The 20,419-nt window shown below is 38.4% G+C and overlaps 2 protein-coding genes across 4 annotated transcripts; one reads left to right on the top strand and one right to left on the bottom strand.

The window, feature by feature from the left end:
• Positions 1–9,171: 9,171 nt before the first annotated feature.
• LOC132707468 (uncharacterized) lies at positions 9,172–12,521 on the top strand. Of its 3 annotated transcripts, none has more exons than XM_060679336.1 (3): positions 9,172–10,098; positions 11,185–11,794; positions 12,397–12,521. In XM_060679336.1, exons 1-3 carry the CDS (start codon positions 9,694–9,696, stop codon positions 12,408–12,410), a joined length of 1,029 nt encoding a protein of 342 aa, XP_060535319.1. In that variant the 5' UTR covers positions 9,172–9,693; the 3' UTR covers positions 12,411–12,521. The 3 variants fall into 3 exon arrangements, with proteins under 3 accessions (XP_060535319.1, XP_060535320.1, XP_060535318.1); XM_060679337.1 differs by lacking the exon at positions 12,397–12,521 and having other exon boundaries at positions 9,172–9,930; positions 10,024–10,098; positions 11,185–11,979; XM_060679335.1 differs by lacking the exon at positions 12,397–12,521 and having other exon boundaries at positions 11,185–11,979.
• On the bottom strand, positions 10,126–12,431 carry LOC132707467 (uncharacterized). The gene is made up of 2 exons (XM_060679333.1): positions 11,994–12,431; positions 10,126–11,073 (listed from the first exon to the last, which is right to left on the bottom strand). The coding sequence occupies exons 1-2, from the start codon at positions 12,429–12,431 to the stop codon at positions 10,243–10,245; spliced, it is 1,269 nt and encodes a 422-aa protein (XP_060535316.1). The 3' UTR covers positions 10,126–10,242.
• Positions 12,522–20,419: the final 7,898 nt, after the last annotated feature.

The raw sequence follows: 20,419 nt of genomic DNA, 5'->3' as shown, positions 1-20,419 counted from the left end.
TGGATGTCTCATCAAGAGATTGATTCATTTAATGTCATGAACATTCCAGATGAATCTTCCCAAGGATATATCCTAGAGGTAGACCTGGAATACCCGCAGAAATTACATGACACACATAGAGATTTTCCATTTTGTGCCGAACATCGAGTGCCCCCCAATTCAAAGTTACCAAAACTAATGACTACTTTGTATAATAAAGAAAAATACGTCATACACTATCGCAATTTAAAACAGGCTCTCAAAAACGGTCTCGAGAAAATTCACAAAATATTAAAATTTAACCAATCTCGTTGGTTGAAATGTTATATCGATCATAATAATAAATTAAGAACCCAAGCAAAGACAAAATTTGGTATAAATTTATACAAATTGTTTAATAATGCCGCTTACGGTAAAACAATGGAAAACATTCGCAAGCATCGTATTGTTAAATTTGTTAAAGCGTGGGATGGTCGCTACGGTGCGAAAAATTTAATTTCTAGTCCTAGATTTCACAGTAGAACCATACTTGATAACAATTTGTTGCTTATAGAATTAAAAAAATCGGAACTTTGCTTTAATAAGCCACTTTATATTGGAATGTCCATATTGGATTTGTCGAAAAAGACCATGTACGAGTTTCATTATAATTACATGCTTCCAAATTTGGGTCCCGAAAAATGTAAAATTCAATACATGGATACGGACAGTTTCATTTATAATATCAAATGTTATGACGCATATGAAAGCGTTATTAAGGCCGATTTAACAAAATTTGACACGTCTGATTATCCTAATGACAATCCCTATAATATACCGCAAATCAACAAAAAGGTTTTGGGGTTGATGAAGGATGAGACTAATGGCACCATCATTAGTCATTATGCGGGGTTAAGGTCGAAAATGTATACTTTCAAAATTTTAACGGGTTCGGTAGTTAAAAAGTCAAAGGGTATTCAGTACAATATTGTAAAAAATAAAATTTCATTTGATGACTACGTAGAATGCTTAACAAATTTTAGGGAAAAGTACGCCACTCAACGAACCATTCGTTCATACACTCACAATGTATTTAGCATCGAACAAACAAAAGTTGCCTTGAGTCCTTTAGACGATAAACGTTATCTTTTGCCGAATTCATATGAAACGCTTCCGTGGGGACATTATAAAGTGCCGTAATTATTTTTTAATATATTTTTGTTACAGATTATGGACAAACAACTTACATTAGAAAGCCTTTGTATTATAACAATTTGCGAAAATATTAGGTGTAGTGCTGATTTTTTGCGTGAGTCACCTTTGCCTTGGAAACTAACGATACTAATATTTAAATATTATTCGAAATATAGATGGAGGTACCTTAAACAATTAGCGCTCCAGGATGCGTCAATTCGGAAGCTTTTCAAACCCGTCAGCGAGCCGCTAGAACGTATAGCAAAAATAAAGCTATCACCGTCACCGGCAGAAATAAAAATTGAACGTCGAGGTGTCAAGCGGGAACACAAAAAGGAACCGAACGAAGAAACAAAAAATAAGGTTAACGTATCATTTTTGCCTATGGAAGAAATTCAGGAAACGCCGGATCCCAATAAGAGCGTTGAGATGCAAAATATCGATGAGGAGGAAGATGATGTGTTTGACACATCGAGCGTGGCCAACGCATCCCTTCAATCATACCTGGAACAATATCCAGAAATTTCCCATTCATATATTCAAAATTTATGGGTAAAATCGCCCGACACCGATATTGTTTACGGACCCGTTTACGACAAAATATCATCCAAATGGTTTCTCGGCAATAAATCGCTGGATTTTCATCAAGGATCTGGCGATATTATTGTAGACGGCGAGAGATATTCCGGTACCCGAGGCTTGTATAATTTGGTGATTTGAAAGATCCCATAGCATACACAAAAGACGATTTGGCACAATATAAAAAAATAATGGAGGCTACCCAGGTGCACAGGGACGCGATCGGACGTCTGAAAGGCGCATCGACTGTACCAAAATATACCAAGGTCATCCGACCCTTAATAAAATCTCAGTCGCGTTCGTACTCGTACAGCGGTCAAGGTTATAATATGCGTTACAATGACGCTCCTACTGAATATGTATACTGGGACGACGTCAATGAACTCGTAGAGCGTCTGAAATTACTAATCGCGTCGAAACACGCAGGCAACACGTCTCATGATAACGAAATAGTTTCAATCGTTGAAGAGCTAAAAGAATCAGGTTTTATACGTTAGTTTAACGATGAGTCTGGACAAGTTTGGACGTTCTAGCGCGATGCGCTCTAAACGACCCTTCACTAATACTGTAATTAGAAGCGCCCTCGATTATATGCCAGACGGAAACGTCAATATGAACAATTTAAAAATTTGCAATGTCCAAACGCCTAGCGACGACGGTGACGTGGCTAACAAAAAATATGTGGATGAGACAAGTAATTTATTAAAAATTGCATTGAGAAAGATTATTGGACAGAAACTCGAAGCGTACACGAAAAGATTACAAATTGAAGACAAAACTAAATTCTCGCGTCTTGAAGAACAACTGAAAATGAGTAGCACTACACTCGAAAATGAAATTATGCAGTTTCGCGAAGTTTTCCACCAAAAGCTAAGCGAAATGAGCGCAAAGAAAGATTTGGAAAAGCACATGACAAAAGTCGCCGTTTTGTCACAGCAATTTCATGATATTGTAACCAAAATGGAGCGACTTACGAACGAAAATGAGAATATAATGAAGGTATTGAAACAAACGGTTTTAAATCTTCCATCGCAACCGAACACACATTATGAATAAAGAGAAGGTACAACTGGTTCGAGAACTGCACAAGCCGGCACGCAGAAATTATGCTCGCCGCCGGACTATAATACGAGGGATGGACGACTTGTGGCAAGCGGATCTGGCCCAATTAGATCGCTACAGCAAACAAAACAGAAATTTTAAATTCGTGCTGGTTGTGATAGACTGTTTCTCAAAATATGTATGGTGTCGCCCGTTGAAAACCAAAACCGGGGTCGAAGTCGCCAAGGCGTTTTCCAAAATTCTCAAGGACGGACGGCACCCTCAAAACTTGCAAACGGATCTCGGTAAAGAATTTTACAACGACACGTTTCTGAAACTTGTGGATAAGCATAAAATTAACCACTATAGTACGTATAGCATAAAAAAGGCCTCAATTGTCGAACGGGTGATACGTATCCTCAAAGAGAAATTGTTTCGACATTTTTCTTTACGCGGGACGTACAAATGGATCGATGTGCTGGCCTCTATCGTTGAAGAATACAATAATACAAAACATAGAACGACGGGTACGAAACCCATCAATGTGAGTAAGAGCAACGAAAAGACAATTTTGAAAACCGCGTATAGTAGCATAAAAATATTCGGTCCTCGTAAACTTAAAGTCGGCGACATCGTTAGAATCAGCAAAGTCAAGCACGTGTTTAACAAAGGTTATACACCGAATTGGACCACGGAATTGTTTAAAATTGTTAAAGTACGGGTTACTAACCCCGTAACGTATTTGCTTCAAGATATGCAGGGTAAACCCATAATGGGCGGATTTTATGAAGAAGAATTGCAGAAGACAGTTAACCCGGACTTATATCTCGTCGAAAAGATGTTGCGCAGACGAGGCAATATGGTTCTCGTGCGCTGGTTGGGATTGGATAAGTCGAACGATTCGTGGGTAGACAACGTAGACGTTTTGAAATAAATTTAGTCTCGATTTAGAAGTTCTGACATAAATACGTGTATATGATGGCTCAAGAGCAAATTGTGACATCCAACGAATTGTATAATTTATTGGAAAATTTCGAGTTGCAATTTCCTTCATCAGAAGTGCTCCCGTCCAGCTTCGTTCCTGTAGAGCAACAAACCAAAAAATCTGCGACAAAACGAAAACAAAGTGCGTCGGTCGTATCCCGCAAGAAGAAGAAGAAAACTACCACAAGTGAAGCGTTTGCAGCTCCAACGTCATCAGCTGATTGGCTCGAAGTGTTCACGGACGGTAGAGAAAAAAGTGTCATTTGTGAGGCATTCAATTTAAAAAGAAACTTGGCGTCTCAGTTGGCGGGATTAGAGTGCAATATCAACGAAATTGAAACACAAATTGCGCTTTTTAATACAGACTTGCAAGTGGCGCAAGAGTGCAAAAGAAAACTAGAACAATTTAATAATTTAGCATTTAACGAAATTGTAAAATAGTAATAATGTATATAATAAATAAATTATACAATTACAAACTTCTGTGTAATTATTATGCGGTGTTGTGGTGGTGGTAAAAAAGAAAATAGCGTCTAAATATATACATGTTTATTCTTGTTGAAATACAATGGAATACAATCAATACATAAAAGCCTTATCTACAGTTACATATGTTATAATAAAACCACAGTATTAATAGTCCAATGGACTATCAGAAAAGCGTAACTTTTTTCCATATTTCCTCTCATTGTGAAGCATTAAATTACATTCATCTTCAGTTTCTACGGTGAACAAAACTTCTTCAAAGCAGCTTTGACACCAAAATTGTTTATCGTGATATACATCATTCAAATTATTTATATCCAGCTGTAAATGATAGTGATCCAATAAAAGTCTAAAATTTTTCTTTTTAAACTTTTTAACTACTTGAAATATAAAGTGACAAGATTTACAAACTAAAATTTCCGAATATTTTATCCTGTAATAACTGACCCATAAACAGTAAGCGGATTCTCCGTCAAAATCAATGGTTGGAGTTGCCAAAATGCTATTTCTGTAAGACGATCCAAATCTCTTATTCAACAGAATGAATTCTAAATTTAATAAAGAATTGCCATCAGACTGGAGGGCTAATTGTTTAAGGTACCTCCATCTATATTTCGAATAATATTTAAATATTAGTATCGTTAGTTTCCAAGGCAAAGGTGACTCACGCAAAAAATCAGCACTACACCTAATATTTTCGCAAATTGTTATAATACAAAGGCTTTCTAATGTAAGTTGTTTGTCCATAATCTGTAACAAAAATATATTAAAAAATAATTACGGCACTTTATAATGTCCCCACGGAAGCGTTTCATATGAATTCGGCAAAAGATAACGTTTATCGTCTAAAGGACTCAAGGCAACTTTTGTTTGTTCGATGCTAAATACATTGTGAGTGTATGAACGAATGGTTCGTTGAGTGGCGTACTTTTCCCTAAAATTTGTTAAGCATTCTACGTAGTCATCAAATGAAATTTTATTTTTTACAATATTGTACTGAATACCCTTTGACTTTTTAACTACCGAACCCGTTAAAATTTTGAAAGTATACATTTTCGACCTTAACCCCGCATAATGACTAATGATGGTGCCATTAGTCTCATCCTTCATCAACCCCAAAACCTTTTTGTTGATTTGCGGTATATTATAGGGATTGTCATTAGGATAATCAGACGTGTCAAATTTTGTTAAATCGGCCTTAATAACGCTTTCATATGCGTCATAACATTTGATATTATAAATGAAACTGTCCGTATCCATGTATTGAATTTTACATTTTTCGGGACCCAAATTTGGAAGCATGTAATTATAATGAAACTCGTACATGGTCTTTTTCGACAAATCCAATATGGACATTCCAATATAAAGTGGCTTATTAAAGCAAAGTTCCGATTTTTTTAATTCTATAAGCAACAAATTGTTATCAAGTATGGTTCTACTGTGAAATCTAGGACTAGAAATTAAATTTTTCGCACCGTAGCGACCCATATATATATATATATATATATATATATATATATATATATATATATATATATATATATATATATATATATATATATATATATATATATATATATATATATATATATATATATATATATATATATATATATATATATATATATATATATATATATATATATATATATATATATATATATATATATATATATATATATATATATATATATATATATATATATATATATATATATATATATATATATATATATATATATATATATATATATATATATATATATATATATATATATATATATATATATATATATATATATATATATATATATATATATATATATATATATATATATATATGCACATAAAAATCGTAATTTTTCGGGCCCCCACTTACAAATTCTGAAATGAAATATCCGGGCCCGTATTCCTCGAGTTCGTCGGTGAGATCTCCAATAAACTCGCCAGTGGGGGGCTCGTATTCACCGAGTTTTTGAATAAAAATAACGGAGTCTGTATCGTAATAGAGCACCCTTTCACCTAGCTGGTCTAAATAACTATATAATTTTAAACGTGCCTGTGCGGTTGTATAGGCCGCAATACAAACATTTACTGACGAATGCGGATTGAAAACTTCATCGGAAATCTCATAATTTACTAATAAAGTCTCTTCGTTTATGGATTCTAAATAAAAAAGATTCATATTTCAGCTTTTGTAAGTCTGCATTGATAAAGAGAAAAAAAATGGGGTAGAAGAAAAAAAATCAGCCTAATGAGTGCGTAATTAGTAACCTAAATTACACTAGAATGTGTTTTTTTCGAGGAGGGTCAAATTCAAAAAATACATCCCTGCATGATAAATTTTCTCACACTTTTCGTATTCTTTCGTGGGTGGCTCTCGATATACCTACCCCCAAGACCACCCCATTGAATAAAATAAACTCATAAAACTTGCAAGGTTTGTTTTATTTTCTTTGTATACTAAAACACACCGCCGCTTCGTGGGTGGCTCTCGATATACCTACCCCTGAGACCATAAACACTGCAAGTTCTGTTTTCTCACACAAAGTCATAAAAAGACAGCGGCATCGAAATGAGGCTTGAGGGTGTTTGATGGTCAGTTTTGGCGCCGAACCTTTTACCCTCATTTAGTCGTCGATGTTCAAACACACCGCCGCTTCGTGGGTGGCTCTCGATATACCTACCCCCTGAGACCATAAACACTGCAAATTCTGTTTTCTCACACAAAGTCATATAAAGACAACGGCATCGAAATGAGGGTTGAGCGTGGGTGATGGTTAGTTTTGCCGCCGAACCTTTTAGCCTCATTTAGTCGCGGATGTTCAAATGCGCTTGTAGTCCTATATTAAAGTGGAAAGTGTGGTAGATGCAAATATCGTTTTATTTTCGAAACGGTCAGTTTTGTGCTGCTTTGTGAATGTGATTTTTGGTTACGGTTACAGAGAGACACAGTTTTGTTTGTCAGTGCCTTTACTTTTTTTTTCGAGAGATTTTTACCATAAAGAATGAACGGGTAAGTGACTAATTAGATAATTATTTGTAAATCTGCGAGTGAATTATCCTAAAGCCTTTAATTAACTAATCAACCACTGTTTATTGACGATTAAGTTTCGCAAAATTTAAAATAAAAAGAAAAAGGGAATGCCTCTTCGAAAGAGCAATAAAGCAAGGGCCTTTTTTACCGATAATTTTTGAAATGCCGGTGTTAGTTTTTCTTTTTTTTCTTCGCGTGTAGCCTAGAGAAGACATTTACCTGATTCAGTTTTTTATCTGCATTATACAGGTGCGTCGCTACTCAGGTATTACGTTGCCACCGGTGCCTACTCAGGTCCGACACTGTCTGCCGTGAAGCGATATTCGCTTGCGATGGCGTTGAGGCACATACGTTCTGTGCGTCGTGTGCCGATGTAATAGGTTGGTTGCAACATGAACCCCCGCTAGTATGCCCCTTTTGCGGAATGATTGTTTTTCGCTCCAGGGTGCTGGAGCGAATGGCTTTTTGGGAAGAAAGGTAAATGTTTTTGTTTAAAAAAAAAGGAAGCAAAATAAATAAATTAAAATAACTCGCTATATTCTTGTTCATCATAGAAAACGCCAAGAAATTGAGAGGATACCCGGCCCTCCACCCATAATTCGAATTCAGAACATTCCGAAGTAACTAATTTCACCCTTTTTTTAAAATAAAAATAATAACACTTTTTTTCAAGCAAAAAATAGCTTCCAAGACGCAGACTCCGACGCATCCAGCGAGGAGACAGTGGAATTCCCCCACCATGGCGGGGAAGTTAGAGCGGGTTCGCCAAGCTCGGGGAGTAGCACGGTAAGCTACATTTTTGAGTTGCCGCCGCCCTTGGTTCCTGAGGACTCGCTCGATTCGGGATATGGACAACTTCCACACGAAGATATTTAAAAAAGTACGAGCGGCTATTTCCACGATAACGCTGACACCGTTAAATTTCTAATTTTCTTTTTGCAGATTCCGGAATATAAATATTTACTCCTTACCTCTCGTGTTTTATTTCCCCTGTCTTTTGTGTGCAATAGTAAAAGTACAGTTTGTACCCGCGAGGGTAACATTCGCAGAACTTTATGTTTTTAAAATAAATGTTTTGGGTGTCTTAAAAGCTCCGCCTCCCTCAAACAGATTTTTTGAGGTGCGCTGAAGACTTGATGCTTTTTAATAAGCCTTGGGCTGGAATTGTTGGGCATTATATTATATATATATATATATATATATATATATATATATATATATATATATATATATATATATATATATATATATATATATATATATATATATATATATATATATATATATATATATATATATATATATATATATATATATATATATATATATATATATATATATATATATATATATATATATATATATATATATATATATATATATATATGTATATATATATATCTATCACATTGAAGGCCACAAAAACAGAATCATAAAAGGAGAATGACACTGTGTTGGGCAGTCAGTGCAATGGAAATGTCATTCAATGTCACCTTTCTACCAGAGATTCCGGATGGGGCCATGAGGCTACGAGTGGGCCTAATGTTTTGGACCATAATCCACATGCCATTGGTTATATCCATATCAGCATATGCCACTCCGGGAGTGCCTGACAGTCATCATGGGTTTATTGTCCCTGCCTATCAGCATCTCAACATAGATCCACTGACCAACATTTCCACCTGTTGCAATTTACCTATCACTCATGGAGTTGTGGGCTGTGATGAGACAGGTAAGGGAGCCCAAATCCAAACCCTATATGGTACAGCAAATTTGAGCTGCCAGCAGTTGAAAACTAGGGTATTTTATGGGCCGATGGGGATCAAAGTTGGGAACTGCACCTGCGTGTATGAGGGACAGAGTCTCTGCGGCATAGGGTCTATCTTGGACAACAGTGGCCAGCCAATCTGTGAAAGCAAACAGTCTAATGTCTCACCAGGCCTATTGGCGGCTCTCATTCTCCTGCTCTTGGTCAACATCCTATTGTTAAGATACATTTATGTTAGGTGGTTCATGTCTCTAGACCCATGGTCCAGGGAAACTGGGTCTCGATCTATATTATCAGTGCCAGTCAGTAGGACTATATTAGTGCGATCACCCGACCAAGAGCATCTCATCACAAAATCAGGTTTGAGCCTTGAAGAAACTGATTTGCCTATTGGCTTAAGGCCGGTCCAGACACTCCGTTTTGCACAACGTTTTGTCTCCGCAGTTCAAGACGTTGCAGACAAAACGTTGCGTGTGGACCGGAAAACTGCGCAGTTTTGAGTCCGTCGGGAGGACTGCACAGTTGCAGCGATAACTGATCTCGTGAGCTCTGAAAACCGTGACCTGCGCAGACATGTCGTTGCGTGTGGACACTTACTCCGTTTTCCAATCCGTTTTGTTCCTCAGTTTTCTCTAATCATCCGACCATGGCAGATCTGCGGCAATGTTCTCGCGAGTTTTTGACGGATTTTATTTCACATTATGAAAGTTTTCCGTGCCTTTGGCGAGTTAAATCTAAAGAGTACAGTGATAGGGACAAAAAGGGGGAAGCGTACGAGAGATTGGTTGAAAAGTTCAAAGAAATAGATGTCAACGCGAGCAGGGAGACAGTGGTGAAGAAAATCAATTCTTTGAGAAGCGTTTATCGCAAAGAATTGGCAAAGGTAAACAAATCGATTCGATCTGGGGCTGGAGAAGACGAAATTTACAAGCCATCTCTGTGGTATTTCGATTTGCTGCATTTTCTCAATGATCAGGAGACACCAAGGCCGTCGAGGAATACCATGGACGAAAGTGAAGAGTCTGTAAACTGCGACGAATCATCACAACTGGTAAGAAAAAAAACAACAAAATTTCCTATTATTACCTAATCGCTTTATTAACTGAAACATATTCTTTTATTTAATAGGTACAATCAGCTTTTACAATGTTTATTACAAGTGTCTACTAAAAAATTACAAGTACCAAATAATTATTTATGTACGCCATTCATTGTTTAAAGTTATAAATCTATCTTGCCAAGGAACAGACCCCTCATTGTTCAAGTACTCCTTGAAATGATCTCTGACCCCGTTAGCATTGTTCAACATGTGGCCTCTTGGTCCACGCTGTAGGTCGTGCACTAATTCTGGGTTACATCTTTCACCTAATTGAACAGTACATTCAGAAATATTTTCCTGATCCATACTTTCTGGAGGGGTGTAGTTTTGGGGGGACTTTCTCCGCAAAAAGTTGTGTAAAGCGCAACACGCAAGAACTACAGTATCGACGTTGTGCATCTTTAAATTAATACTTGTGTGGAAAATACGAAATCGGGAAGCCAAAATGCCGAATGAGTTTTCAACAACACGCCTCGCCCTAGATAGGCGGTAATTAAAAATTCTTCGGTCCCTTGTAAATGTTTCTCGTCGATATGGTTTGAGAAGGTCTGGACGCATAGCGAAGGCTTCATCCCCAACAAAAACATATCTTAAAACTCTGTTTGAACTTCCAATGGATCGGGGTTTTGGAATTTTTAACTCGTTGTTAACGAGTTTTTCATAAAATTGAGTGTTATTTATGACTCCTCCATCTGAGATCCGACCGTTTGTTCCTATATCACAATACAAAAACTCGCAATTGGCATTGGCTATTGCCATAAGAACAACACTGTGTGTTTTTTTGTAATTGAAATAATAGGACCCACTTCCTTTAGGTGGCACAATTCTAATATGTTTTCCGTCAATTGACCCTAAACAATGAGGGAACTGCCACATTCTTTCAAACTCCGCTGCAACTTCCATCCACTCCTCTTCAGTCTTGGGAAACTGAAACAAAACAAAAAAAGAAGAAATATTGCAAGAGTTTCATCATTGAAAATTTGTAAAAATAATAAAAATATGGAGATCAATAATACATTTATTGTTTAATATTTTCAGGTGGAAGACGATGTGCAAGAAACTGTTATTGACAGTGGGCCCAGTGAAGCTGCTACTACCCCTGCTACTCCTGCTTCCGAAGCATCTACGAGTACTTCCCATTCTGTCAATACCTCGCACAAGTTAACTCGTAACAAGAGGAAGGCTGTTGGGAATGATGATGGCACAATTGAAGTCCTGCAGGTGATAGGGAAGAAACTGGAATCGCTACAGGCAGATGATGCATTTCAGGTATTCGGAAAACATGTGGCTAATAAACTCGGAGAAGTCCCGAATTCACAAAACATAATTGCTCAGAAACTAATTTCCGACGTTTTATTCGAAGCTGAGTTGGGTACGCTTACCAGAAATTTTCGAATTGTTGACATGAAAAGCCAGCGACAAGATGATTTTGGTTCAATGAATGCCACGAATTATTGGCCTCAACAGAATACGCCACATCAAATCAGAATGCAACAAAATCTTTCTTCACAAGTTGGACAATACCACTCCTTCTCGCAGCAGCCGCGGCCTATGCCACATAACTACGCCCCAGAACAAATACCTCACACTCAGGAGTATGAAACAATTGGGAAAATTCCGGCAGTTTCATGCATCATCCCACAGCAAGGTGAACAAGATGTACAGACACGCGCCCACCAAGCCCCTGCCCACTCTCCCGTTGGAACCTACTTGTCATCATTTCAACCAAACTGAAGTATACTTGCGTGCATTTCTATTGCTTACCATAATAACTTTTCTACAATAATAAAGTTTATAATGTTCAATTAAATAATAAATCGTTTATGGAAAATAACAATATTTCTTACCTTCAAGTAATCCTTCTTCAGCACCTTGTAGATAGCTTCACATGTTTCGGGAATGATTTCACTTAGCGATTGTTTTGATATAATTGTTGTGAACTCCAGGTCTTTGTAACTTCTGCCGGTTGCCAAAAATCTTAAAGTTGCTGTTAGCCTTTCATGTGGTGATATTGCTGCTCTCATACAAGTATTTTCTTTCTTGATATGCGGTGTCACTAATTCCAATAAGTAAATATACGTGTCCATGTCCATTCTCAAGTAGTTTCGCCAATCATTAGGTTCGTCACGTAATTCACTCAATAATCTTATATGGGAAAAGTCCCGCCTTTTTAAAAGCCATTTCCGTGACCATTTTGAACGAACGCTTCCTCTGATGTGTTCCAATCTTTTTTTTTTTTTTACAATACAGCAGGCGAAAATTGACCACAGGAGAACCTCCTCCATGGCGATATCACACAAAACTGAGCGGAAAATACAAGACTGCACCGTCAAGACTGTACCGTCTGGACGCTCAAAGTTGCAACGGTTTCATTCCGTCTTAAAACTGCGCGGATTTAAAACGTTGTGCAAAACGGAGTGTCTGGACCGGCCTTTACGAGGGACAGAGATGAAGCTAAAAGGTCAAAGAACTAGACGAACCTTCCTGGTTTTTGTATTGACTCTAGGACTCTGCTGCAGAACACCTCTAGTTGAATCTTCTGGTGTTTTGTCTGATTTCACGCTGAGGCAGTCTGAACACATCAAGATAGCAAATAACACTATATGGCTGTCTAAGGCATATAAGGCTTTCCCACTCGAAGAGTCTTACATGACAGGGGAAACTAAATTTTCTGTGATTGCCGACTGGTCATGTAGATGATCCACATGTACCACTGCAGGAGGGTGTGATGTTATTGGTCCTCGCGGTCAATGGATGAGTCAAAACTTAACATTGCTCAGAGATGGTATTCTTGTGGCAGACAAAAGATTCTGTCAAGCAGAAGGACGAACATGTGCTTTCAGCCAGGGCTGTTGGTTCTGGAGGGTTCACATGAAGATACACTCTCAGGAGTTGTGGGTGGTGTACAGACTGGGCCAAGGTTATCCTGCAATAGAGATCTCTACAACAAGCAACACTAGGGTCCCAACAGTTGGAGCACGACTAGCCAATGACTACCAACCCAGGAGTGTCTCTGTGCTAAAATCACCAAAAGGGGAATGGTTCATGTGCCCCTTCACAGATAACATGAGAACCCCTTTGTCAAGCCAGCTGGGGGATATCCAGATTTTAGATGACTACCAATTTAGCATCTCCTCTGATTTCATCAGCTGCACTAGCTTCTGGGAGTCAGGTCCTACGTGTGACTACACATTGTCCTTCATCAAACAGGTGGAAGCAACATGTTTCAAAGTTCCCTTTAGGTTGGGATCATACTCAATTCAGATAGTAATGGGAGAACTCCAGGCTACTGATGACTCAGGGATTGTTGGTTTAACTGAAGATGAATCACTCATAACCTCAAGAGCCAAGCCCTACATCTGTGGCAATTTGACATCAGTGGATCATGGGATCAGAGGGTCTAAGATGCCCTACATGATAATATTAACCAGCACAGGTTTCGGGTGGAGGAACCAGCAACTGGAAGGGCAACTCATTGTCCTGGGGTTGAGAAATTGGCCCCGAAGGCGGAAGAACCACTAAGATGGTCAACGGCGTTGGGGTGTAGAAGGAAAGGAGAAGCCACTACAGTAAAGATCCTATAGGATATCTCTAGTAAAATCATCATGGCAATAAACCAGACCAAAGACCTTACTGATCATGATATTCGGAAGTCAAGATCCGGCAGGAGGGGAAACAGGGCCTCTCAGGTCGTCAACATGCGAAAACCCTGTCAAATGACTAGTAAACAAACATATAAGATTGGAACATGGAATGTCACTAGCATGTATGAACCCGGAAAAGCACATAATATTGTCCAGGAAATGCAAAGAATGAACATCAATATCCTAGGTGTAAGCGAAACGCGTTGGCCGGGAAGTGGAGAATGTCAGTTGAAAGATCAACATCTAATATATTTCTCAGGTAGCTCCGACCCTCAGCACCGACATGGAGTAGGCATAATAATCAACAAAAATGTTTCCCGATATGTTCTGAACTTCGTACCACTGTCAGAACGTGTAATGTTACTACAATTTAGGATGAACATAGGAAGGATGAACGTAATCCAAGTATATGCGCCAACAGCAGACAAAGATGATCAGGAAGTAGAAATGTTTTATGAACAAATAAACGAAATACTGAAACAAGTCAAAGCAAAAGATGTAACAATAATAATGGGTGACCTAAATGCTAAAGTTGGTAAAGGACAGACAAATAATCTAATGGGAAACTTCGGTCTGGGGGAAAGGAACGACAGAGGTGAAAGGTTAGTACAATTCTGCCAAGAGAAAAATATGGTTATCACAAACACATGCTTTCAATTACCTAATAGACGTTTATATACATGGATATCACCACAAGATAGCAAAGAGAAAATAGTTAGAAACCAGATAGATTATTTAATGATCAATGAAAGATACAGGAATGGTATAATGTCAGTTAAAACATATCCGGGTGCAGATATACCCTCTAACCATAACCCACTAATTGCAAAAGTAAGGATAAAATTAAAAAGAATTGACCATAGAACAAAGAAAGATACAATTGACACTAATCAATTGCGTAATCCAGAAACAAGGGAAAGAGTGAAAAATAAGATAAATGGGGCATTGCAAACCTTGCAATGCATAGAAAATAACAATGAAGAACATATAAACAACAACTGGCTCCAGTTTAAAACAGAAATACTAAAAACATGCAAGGAACAACTTAGTAAGAAAACAGAGGTAAGAAAGGAATGGATGACAACTGAAATATTAGGTCTCATGGACGAGAGAAGAACATACAGAAACAAAGATCAACAAAAATCCCGATATCTACAAAGCAAGATCAGAAGTAAAATTAGGGAAGCCAAAGAAAACTGGCACAGGGAAAAGTGTGAGGAAATCGAGAAATTACAAAGTAAACATGATGGTTTCAATGCGCACAAGAGAATTAAAGAGTTAACCAACAAACGCAATTACAATAACAACTTGCTGGTGGATGAAAATGGAGATATTATTATGGACACAAAAGAAAAATTGAAAGTATGGAAAAACTATGTAGAACAACTGTACGAAGATCAGCGAGATGAAGAAAGTAGTGAGTATGTATGTGATGATATTGGACCAGAAATAACGAAGGACGAAGTAGAACACATCATCAAGGAAATGAAAACCGGGAAAGCTACGGGACTGGATGAAATACCAGCAGAAGTTCTTAAACTCATTGACAATCATAACATACATCTTCTAACACATCTCTTCAACAGTGTATACAAAACTGGAATTTTACCGAAAGAGTGGCTACAATCAACATTTATAACTATCCCCAAAAAGACCAACGCAAGACAGTGCTCGGACCATCGTACCATCAGCTTAATGTGTCACATACTTAAGATACTTCTGAAAATCATCCATCGCAGAATATATAAAAAGTTAGAAATAGATATTGAGGATACGCAGTTCGGTTTTAGGAATGGACTAGGGACTAGAGAAGCACTGTTTGCCTTCAACGTATTAACGCAGCGGTGCTTAGATGTAAATCAGGATGTGTACGTTTGTTTTCTGGACTACAATAAGGCATTTGACACCGTCCAACATAAAACACTCATAAGACTGCTTAAAAGTAAAAACATTGACTCTAGAGACATAAGAATAATAAATAATTTGTATTACCAACAAGAGGCCGTGATAAGGGTACACAATGAGGTGACAGACAGAATAAAAATAAAAAGAGGTGTTAGACAGGGATGTGTCTTATCACCATCTCTGTTCAACCTATACTCCGAAGAAATATTTAAGAGAGCACTCCAAGATGAAACAGCTGGAGTAAAGATTAATGGCTTACCCGTTTGTAATATTAGATATGCCGATGACACCGCGCTAATAGCAGAAAATATGGATGATCTACAGAGAATTACGAACAAAATTGTAGAAGTAAGCGAAGAGTTTGGGCTATCACTCAATACAAACAAAACTAAATTTATGATAATTACAAAAAAATCTATTATAAATACAAACCTTTATATAAAGAATGAACAGATAGAACAAGTAAGGAATTATAATTATCTGGGGACGAACATTAACGAGACAAATGACTATTCCAAAGAAATCAGAATAAGAATAGAAAAGTCCAGAAGTGCTTTTAATAATATGAGGAAATTGTTGTGCAGCAGGGATTTGAGCTTAAGTTTGAGAGTGAGGATGCTTAAATGCTATGTTTTCTCGGTCCTCTTGTATGGCGTGGAGGCCTGGACTTTGAATAAACAATGCCTGAATAAACTAGAAGCTTTTGAGATGTGGACGTACCGAAGAATTTTAAGGATATCCTGGACGGACAGAATGACAAACGAACAAGTACTTGTGAGGATGGACAAGCAACGTGAAATAATGGATACGGTCAAAATAAGAAAATTGCAGTATCTGGGGCATATTACACGCGGAGAAAAATATAAATTGCTACAACTGATTATGCAAGGTAAAATCCAAGGTAAACGGAGTATCGGAAGGAGAAGGATGTCATGGTTGCGTAATCTGAGAGAATGGTTTGGATGTAACTCCAACCAATTGTTTCGTGCTGCAGTCTCAAGGATACGAATTGCATTGATGATTGCCAACCTTCGCAGCGGAGATGGCACGTGAAGAAGAAGAAGTTACCATCCCGAGGACTTTGCAATATTCCACGTCCCTTGTAGTTTCAGGACCTTGCAGGTTAGGTGTGATTCTAAGCCCCATATGTTCGAGGTACAAGATCCCTCATTATGCACAGTCTGGCCCCTTGACATTAAAGTCATGATAACGACAATAGACAATTACTCATTTAATGATCTGATACATTTGATCATGATATATATATATATATATATATATATATATATATATATATATATATATATATATATATATATATATATATATATATATATATATATATATATATATATATATATATGATGGTCAGTTTTGGCGCCGAACCTTTTACCCTCATTTAGTCGTCGATGTTCAAACACACCGCCGCTTCGTGGGTGGCTCTCGATATACCTACCCCCTGAGACCATAAACACTGCAAATTCTGTTTTCTCACACAAAGTCATATAAAGACAACGGCATCGAAATGAGGGTTGAGCGTGGGTGATGGTTAGTTTTGCCGCCGAACCTTTTAGCCTCATTTAGTCGTGGATGTTCAAATGCGCTTGTAGTCCTATATTAAAGTGGAAAGTGTGGTAGATGCAAATATCGTTTTATTTTCGAAACGGTCAGTTTTGTGCTGCTTTGTGAATGTGATTTTTGGTTACGGTTACAGAGAGACACAGTTTTGTTTGTCAGTGCCTTTACTTTTTTTTTCGAGAGATTTTTACCATAAAGAATGAACGGGTAAGTGACTAATTAGATAATTATTTGTAAATCTGCGAGTGAATTATCCTAAAGCCTTTAATTAACTAATCAGCCACTGTTTATTGACGGTTAAGTTTCGCAAAATTTAAAATAAAAAGAAAAAGGGAATGCCTCTTCGAAAGAGCAATAAAGCAAGGGCCTTTTTTACCGATAATTTTTGAAATGCCGGTGTTAGTTTTTCTTTTTTTTCTTCGCGTGTAGCCTAGAGAAGACATTTACCTGATTCAGTTTTTTATCTGCATTATACAGGTGCGTCGCTACTCAGGTATTACGTTGCCACCGGTGCCTACTCAGGTCCGACACTGTCTGCCGTGAAGCGATATTCGCTTGCGATGGCGTTGAGGCACATACGTTCTGTGCGTCGTGTGCCGATGTAATAGGTTGGTTGCAACATGAACCCCCGCTAGTATGCCCCTTTTGCGGAATGATTGTTTTTCGCTCCAGGGTGCTGGAGCGAATGGCTTTTTGGGAAGAAAGGTAAATGTTTTTGTTTAAAAAAAAAGGAAGCAAAATAAATAAATTAAAATAACTCGCTATATTCTTGTTCATCATAGAAAACGCCAAGAAATTGAGAGGATACCCGGCCCTCCACCCATAATTCGAATTCAGAACATTCCGAAGTAACTAATTTCACCCTTTTTTTAAAATAAAAATAATAACACTTTTTTTCAAGCAAAAAATAGCTTCCAAGACGCAGACTCCGACGCATCCAGCGAGGAGACAGTGGAATTCCCCCACCATGGCGGGGAAGTTAGAGCGGGTTCGCCAAGCTCGGGGAGTAGCACGGTAAGCTACATTTTTGAGTTGCCGCCGCCCTTGGTTCCTGAGGACTCGCTCGATTCGGGATATGGACAACTTCCACACGAAGATATTTAAAAAAGTACGAGCGGCTATTTCCACGATAACGCTGACACCGTTAAATTTCTAATTTTCTTTTTGCAGATTCCGGAATATAAATATTTACTCCTTACCTCTCGTGTTTTATTTCCCCTGTCTTTTGTGTGCAATAGTAAAAGTACAGTTTGTACCCGCGAGGGTAACATTCGCAGAACTTTGTTTTTAAAATAAATGTTTTGGTCAATATTCACTAGGTGGGTTACCTTATTAAAGAAAATCTTATTTCAAGAGGGGACACTAGTTTACATTCGAACCGCTAGAGGGTGCAGATAGTCACGCGAACAATATGATCAAGTCTCATTGACGCCATTGCTTTTCTTACGGGTGGGAAAATATCTGGGCTCTGATTGGCTTCGCTGCCATCGCAAACTACAGGGTGCGGCAGCATAACTCCCTTTTTTTAAATGCGCGCCATTCAGTTAGTTGATGTCATAGTGGGGCGCTAGTGGTCTCGTTCAAGAGGGGGTACTGTAAAGTTTTGTCCCGACACGGTTCAGTCGCCATCATGCGTTGGAATAGTGAGGAGCGTGCCTTTGCCGTTGAGGCCTACTTTTCAAGCGGTTGTTCGGTTGTTGCAACACAGCGTGCATTTCGGAATCGCTTAAATTTAGCCCCGTTGGCTCCCGTCCCAGACCGCAAATCAATTGTTACATGGGTCACTACATTCAGACAAACTGCAAGTGCGACAAAACGAAGAACTGGAGTCCCTCGGCCCGTTAGATCACCTGAGAACATTGAAGCAGTGAGAGCTTCAATGTTGCGATCACCACGGCGTTCTGCGCGCAAACACGCATCTGCCCTTGTACTATCCGATCGTTCTGTGAGAAGAATTCTTCGTGATGATCTTCATTTTCATCCCTATAAAATGGCGATAGTGCAGGAACTTACAGAACGTGACTTCAATTCTCGGATGAACGCGTGTGAGCTTCTTCTTGATGTCGTTCCCGAGGGTGCTATTGTTTTTTTTAGCGATGAAGCCCATTTTCATTTATGTGGGTCGGTTAACAAACAAAACATGCGCTACTGGGCTGACACCAACCCTCGACAATTGCATCAAAGGCCTTTGCATTCACCCAAAGTCACAGTGTGGTGTGCAATTTCCTCAGCTGGAATTATTGGTCCCTGGTTTTTTGAGGAAAATGAGGTTACAGTGACAGTGAATTCGGACCGGTATGTAAACATGTTACAGAATTTTTTTTTCCCACGGCTAGAAGAGTTGGATTTGGGGGACACTTGGTTCCAACAAGACGGTGCAACAGCACACACTTCAAGAGCATCGATGGCTGTTTTGAGGGAACACTTTCCAGAGCGCCTTATCTCAATTAGAGGCGATTTGGAATGGCCGGCACGCTCTCCCGATCTGTCCCCTTGTGATTTTTTTCTATGGGGTTTTTTGAAATCCCTGGTTTATGTGAACCGTCCAAGAACCCTACAAGGTTTGAAGACCAACATCGAAGAAGAAATTGCCAACATAACACCAGCTATGCTAACAAGAGTCATGACAAACGCCAGATATCGGTTTACGCAATGTATGGAGAATGAGGGACGTCACCTAACAGATTTGATCTTCAAAACAATGTAAATAAAAACTTTAGACATGTACCTACATTATAAAAAATAAATAAAGATTTTCCGATGCACGCAATAGTTTTTATTGAGTTTTGAAAAAAGGAAGTTATGCTGCCTGTAGAGGAGGGGGATTGATTAAACCCCACATTTCTGGTTGCTTATCCAATGGGGGCCAGTTTCAAGGGATTATGGGTAAAGGGGGAGGAGCTAGAGAGTCGTGGGGAAAGAGGACAGGCCCACAAAAAGGGAGAGGAGTGGGGGTGGCCTATAGTGTACCTATATACTACTGTGGACGCGTATGCAACTCGCTCAGGTCAATCAGACAATCTACAATCGACAAGCTACAAACTTTTAGCGTGACATTGTCGAATAACACTACCGCAGATAAGCCGTATTTAAATGACAAGGTACGTTTGGTTTTCGCGAACCGGAGCTACGAAGACCACGGCGAA

Source organism: Cylas formicarius, unplaced genomic scaffold (assembly GCF_029955315.1).
Source record: "Cylas formicarius isolate icCylForm1 unplaced genomic scaffold, icCylForm1.1 PGA_scaffold_9__14_contigs__length_23061073, whole genome shotgun sequence".
In the NCBI taxonomy this organism is placed as follows: Eukaryota; Metazoa; Arthropoda; class Insecta; order Coleoptera; family Brentidae; genus Cylas; species Cylas formicarius.
This window is presented reverse-complemented; position numbering and strand designations above follow the sequence as displayed.

Bases quoted from the DNA above. Each gene is read 5' to 3' on its own strand.
- LOC132707468 (XM_060679335.1), top strand. From the start codon at position 9,694: ATGGCAGATCTGCGGCAATGTTCTCGCGAGTTTTTGACGGATTTTATT. The intron at 10,099-11,184 runs GTAAGAAAAAAA...TAATATTTTCAG, and splicing joins GCGACGAATCATCACAACTG to GTGGAAGACGATGTGCAAGA.
- LOC132707467 (XM_060679333.1), bottom strand. From the start codon at position 12,431: ATGGAGGAGGTTCTCCTGTGGTCAATTTTCGCCTGCTGTATTGTAAAA. The intron at 11,074-11,993 runs GTAAGAAATATT...GTTTTGTTTCAG, and splicing joins TGAAGAAGGATTACTTGAAG to TTTCCCAAGACTGAAGAGGA.